This window comes from Nothoprocta perdicaria, unplaced genomic scaffold, assembly GCF_003342845.1.
Source record: "Nothoprocta perdicaria isolate Ctin4 unplaced genomic scaffold, notPer1 scaffold_0, whole genome shotgun sequence".
Classification (NCBI taxonomy): Eukaryota; Metazoa; Chordata; class Aves; order Tinamiformes; family Tinamidae; genus Nothoprocta; species Nothoprocta perdicaria.
Genome location: NW_020454092.1, coordinates 11,279,848 through 11,284,873, shown reverse-complemented (window position 1 = coordinate 11,284,873; position 5,026 = coordinate 11,279,848). Strand labels below are relative to the sequence as shown.

At 43.1% G+C, this 5,026-nt stretch overlaps 1 protein-coding gene across 1 annotated transcript in view; it reads left to right on the top strand.

Annotated features, from left to right (window-relative positions):
- Positions 1-3,256, top strand: part of OSBPL11 (oxysterol binding protein like 11) — a 30,694-nt gene extending 27,438 nt beyond the window's left edge. The window contains exons 12-13 of the mRNA XM_026054503.1: positions 445-598; positions 1,939-3,256. Coding sequence (XP_025910288.1) covers positions 445-598; positions 1,939-2,016 — 232 coding nt within the window. The 3' untranslated portion in view covers positions 2,017-3,256. The remainder of the gene's footprint in view (positions 1-444; positions 599-1,938) is intronic.
- The last annotated feature ends 1,770 nt before the right edge of the window (positions 3,257-5,026 follow it).

Sequence of the window (5,026 nt, the reverse complement as noted above, 5' to 3'; positions counted from 1 at the left end):
TTTTATTTTATTTTTCTTGACCTTTAGCTGCACAGCGCAGCATCTCCTGGTGAGGCTGGTCCTCACTAAGGCTACTTGTTGAACACTTTTTGGAAGATGTGCCTGAAATCAGTGTTATGAAGCAATTGGATTGTGGCAACTTTGAGGTGTGCACAAATGGACATCAGATAGGCATGGCCCAAGCCTCAGAACCCTGTCAGTCTGCTCCTGATCCCTAGCAAAGGGGCAAAAGGCTCAGCCACGAGCCCTCCCACCTGCATTGCCCCATCAGGGGCTGTCTTGTATGGTTTTATTTTATTTTTATTGTCACATGAGACAAGAATTAAAAGATGGACAGGTTTAGTGGTTTTTATTGTTTTGAAAGAATTGCACACAATGGTCCTCCTGCATAGCTGGCAAGSTGAGAAAACTGTGGAAAAGTGAAGTTAGGAATTTGTTCCGTAGGAGGCTGTGGCAACACGTGACAGAGTCTCTGCGGGATGGAGACATCGACAAGGCGACGGAGCACAAGAGAGCCCTCGAGGAGCGGCAGAGGAGCGAGGAGAGGCTCCGCGCCGAGACCGAAACGCCCTGGTGCACCAAGTACTTCCTTAAAGAAGTAAGTTCCCAAGGAGTCCGCAGCTGATAGGGGAGAGAAGGGATGACAAGACATTTGTCTGAGTGTAAGTATACAAGTATTTACACTCAGAAGAGAATATTTGGCCTTAGGTCTGTCAGGATCCCTGGGATGCAGCGCAGGAAGTGTGGAAAGGGACAACCTTGCCCTTTGCTCCTCAAGCAGTCATTTTGCAAGTCCCCTACCAAAATGTTTCCCTGTTTTGTGACTCAGTTTTCTTTTTGTAAGCATTTGATGCATGGTAAGTAGCTTTATGTGTGTGTTCTGCAAGTAGACAGGACCAGGAAACCCCAGGGGACAATAACAGCAGTACTAAACTGTGCTGCTGTTGTGTGCACGTAAAGCCAAAACACAGTTACAGACAGCAAGGAGGACCTCAAGTCCCTCCCCAGCTCTGAGCCTCTTCCATCTTGTACCTTAGGGACTGAATGAAGCTTTTGCACTCAGTGGCTCAGCCTCTACTGCAATAATAACAACACRATAAGACTTTCAGCAAGGTCACCTGTACATTACATGGGAAGACTGGAGGCTGCTGGTGCAGGCTTTAAAATGCAGGCTTTAAAAGAGATTTTTCCATTTGATCCGGATGAGGACATACATGTAGAGTCTTACCGAGCCCCTTGCAGGAGAGAGGGGGGCTCCTCACTCTCGTTTATGCTGCAATGAGGCAGAGATTTGTTCTTTGAGAATATCTCTGTTAAACTGTGGTAATGAAACATCCCCTTCCTATCGTTGTATCTTTGCGAGCATTTAAAATACGGGTTAAGCAGATGAAGGTTGTTTCAGCCCAAGACTGTATTTTAACCTCAGGAAAGCTTGTCATTCTCTAAAGCTGTGTTAGTGGTACTAGCTCAGATGTTTGTATTTGCATTTGCTAACATCTAGACGTAGACAGGGTGAAATCATAACACTAATCTGAAAAAAACTGAGCCATGGATCTATTCAGAAAATTAGCAGCTCTGGATTAAGCCCATCTGGATCAGCAGCTGTGCTGTCCTAGAGCTGCTGTGGCTCGTGCAGGGGAGGGCAGKGCCTCTGCCCTGGGTGGATGCAGGCACAGCCCGGTCCCCCAGAGAGCAGCGGCTCAGCAAGGCCCTGGGCAGGTGCTGGGCAGGCTGGGCAGCCTCTGCGCTAGTCTCTGTGCTGCATCTTAACCTGCGGCAGGTAAGGGCATAAACTTGGTGCTCCCAATTGCCACAGCTACCAGGTTGTGAGCAGGGAATACGCCCAGGGTAGCCTCCTGTAATTATAGCATTACGTTATAAGCTATAGTTTATAGATAATAGTTGGAATAAACTGTATTCTCTTTACTTGAATTGCAGGGAGATGGCTGGGTGTATCATAAACCCCTTTGGAAAACTCTTTCCCCCGTACAGACTCAGCAAATGGACAGTAACTAGAGAAGCTCCTTGGAGATGAGTTTTCTGTTTCTGATATTCTCTCTCTCTGTCTGTCTCTCCCAGCACAGTAATTACACTGAGTGTCCCCTTTTTTATGTAACTGTGGAAATTTAAACAAGCATAAAGAAATAAATATACTAGGGCACTTTAAAGCTATATATATATATATTAAAAAAAAAGGTTGTAGAGACAAACCTGCCAGGTACGTTCCACCAACCTTTTTGTATGATCTGAGAGATTTTATCTGAATTGAGTAACATTCTTCTAATGAGGTCTGRTTGCAAAAGCTGCCTAAGAGAGGAGCTGCTTGACTTGGGAGTGACATGGGGACGTGTTCCTGAAGCTTCGACAAGCTCTGTCTGGTAACTGCAATACACTTAGTACCCACGGAAACAACAGCAACCAAACCCTGCTGCTTTTGTGCCCGGTGATTAACCTTGGTGAAAACTGGAGGGGCCTTTGGAAGATGTGCCTGAAATCAGTGTTATGAAGCAACTGGATCATGACAACTTTTGTTCTTCAGAGAGAATGCGTGCATGYGTCGGAGAAACATGGATATGGATTATACGTAGAGACTACCTTTTTTATGGATTTATAAAAGCGATTAGAATTGTAACCATGGAGAAATTTTTCCTCTGAAACGTTTTAATATACTTGAAATAATTGACTTGAATTGGAAAAGGAATTTGAACACTTTTCAACTCCTAATTTTATTAAATCTCTTTGAGTGAGTGACTTGGATTTTGCTCATGTTATCATGTAATGAGGTTTGGCCCTTTTCTTCCTCCTCCACCTTCCCTTCCCAAGGACTAAAGCTTTCAAACTGAACAAAAAAMCATACAATTTTGTATTTGAATTTCTCTGCCCATCTAAACATCTCAGAGGTGAAGTATCAGTGTTACAAACTGTCTCTTGGATTGTTCTGTTTTTTCTCCTGTGGTGTTACTTGGAACAAAGCAGTGAAATGTGACCTGTGAATACATGGACTGTAGGTTCTGCTTTTTCATCTTCCCATAAAAAAAAAAGCTGATTATGCTGAAGACTGGGTATTGATTTTAAAACACAATCAGATATCAGGAAACTGTATTCAGGTACAAACATCCTTTGTTTTTTATAAGTATTTTATTGAAGTCTAAGAATTGCTGGCAATTAAGAATAGTACTAATGGCTTTCGTTATTGTTGTAACTACAAGCTACCTTAATTTTTCCAACAGTGGTGCCTTACTCTGTTTTTTCTTCTGATGTAGTCTTCCAATCAGTGTATATAACATTATCTGCCACTTTCCAGCCAGGGCCATGGCTGCACCTGATCCATCGTCATGAGAACTCACTCCCGGGTGGTCTGGTAAGATGTCTTTTTGTGGAGGAGCTACAGCTGTCCGATGGCATCAGAAGGTCAAAATAACCATGTTCGCTTTCAACACAAACCGTAAATTGTGCAAAAAAAAAAAAAAAAGTCGGATTTATGCACAACTCTTTTGATTCTCTTGTTTTTGCTGTGAAATGCACTGAGATCTCAATGCGAGTCATAGTCTGTTTGTGAGAAGTGGGGGTGGGGATAATAAAAGGACAAAATGATTCGTTTGTTTTGTTTATTTTCCTGGAGAYCAGGTGAACAGGAGAGGAAGTTGGTGTCCTTTTTTAAAGGACATTAAAATTTATTATTTTTTAAAATTTATTTTATTATGACAATATTTTTGCTGTATGCATTTCAGTAGTAGCAATGTTCTGCTGCAGAGAAGTGTGGTTTAGGTCCCGCTTGCCTGTTTGTGATGATCTCTACAGYGGCCCTGTCACCTTAGCTTTGGCTGCCTGTTGGGTGTTTTCATGTTCAACCAGGAATAAAAGCAAAACCTGTGGTATTAGATGCTCCCCATCCCTGGCTGTGCAGCTCCTCTGGGATGGCTCCTTTGCCAAGGCAGGATTTGGGGTAGGAATCATGATGAGCTTCCTCTGTCTAGGAGTTCATGAGTACTTGTACCAAAGCGGGAGCAGAAGGAAAGACAGACTTTGATCTGCCTTTGCATATGGGATATATTTCATAGTTTTATGTGTCACATGGCAGATATTCTTTAAATAGAAAACAAGGCCTTGGGAGTGAAGTCCACCTTTAATATTGCAGTGGTCACAGCAGAAAACAAAACTCCACTGGTGAGYATGTACTTAGTGAAGCACAGGCCTCTGAGTCACTCACTGAGCTCTGCTTATAATTGTGGTCTGGGGATTTCTCAAGGTGATGGCTGTAAAACRGCCAGAAAAGCTCCCATATTGGCCGTAAACCCATTTCTGTTCCTTATATAATGTTATTAGTCAAGTTACTTCTCTTGCAGCCTCCTCTGGTATGCTTGTGGTTTCATACTGAGAAAGCTGTTACTAATTTTGTTGTGTAAAAATAGACTAACACCAAAGAAGCAGTCTTTTAAAATCAATGAGGCCATCCCTTTTACTGGGTAGGGAAAATGGAGTAAAATCCCCTTTTGTTCAAATCATCACACAAACTGCAGTGATTTCATGATGTGAATTTAATTCAAGTTTCTGGTTCCTTCTGGAAATGGAAGATATAACTGAAAACAGTTTCGAAGAATGATTGCAACCAAAAATTGTTCAAATTGTATGACATTTATGTGGCTCTTCTAAGAACTGCAAGTAGCTTATGGACTAATTAATGTATTTTTAGCTCTCACCAGATTTGATTTTCTTGTGTAACTGCTGCTTTTTGTGCCTGGTACCTTCTGGGCTGCAGGGAAGGATTCAGTGCCACTGCCCACGTGTGTTGCAGGAGYCCAGGGTGTTCAAATAGGGAGCGGRACAGGCTGTGGGATCGAGGCTCGTGGTCCCCCCTCTCCTGGTTGGATTGCACTGCGCTGAAGTGGAGAGCAAAGCGCTTGTTGATCTCAGTGGCTCCTTGAGCTGGAAATGGATCTTGGAGCTTAAAATAAGTGACTCTCTTCAGAGGCCCTGGGTATCCTGCTGCTAATGGAAAGATGTGAGAGCTTGTGGAGTCCTTTCA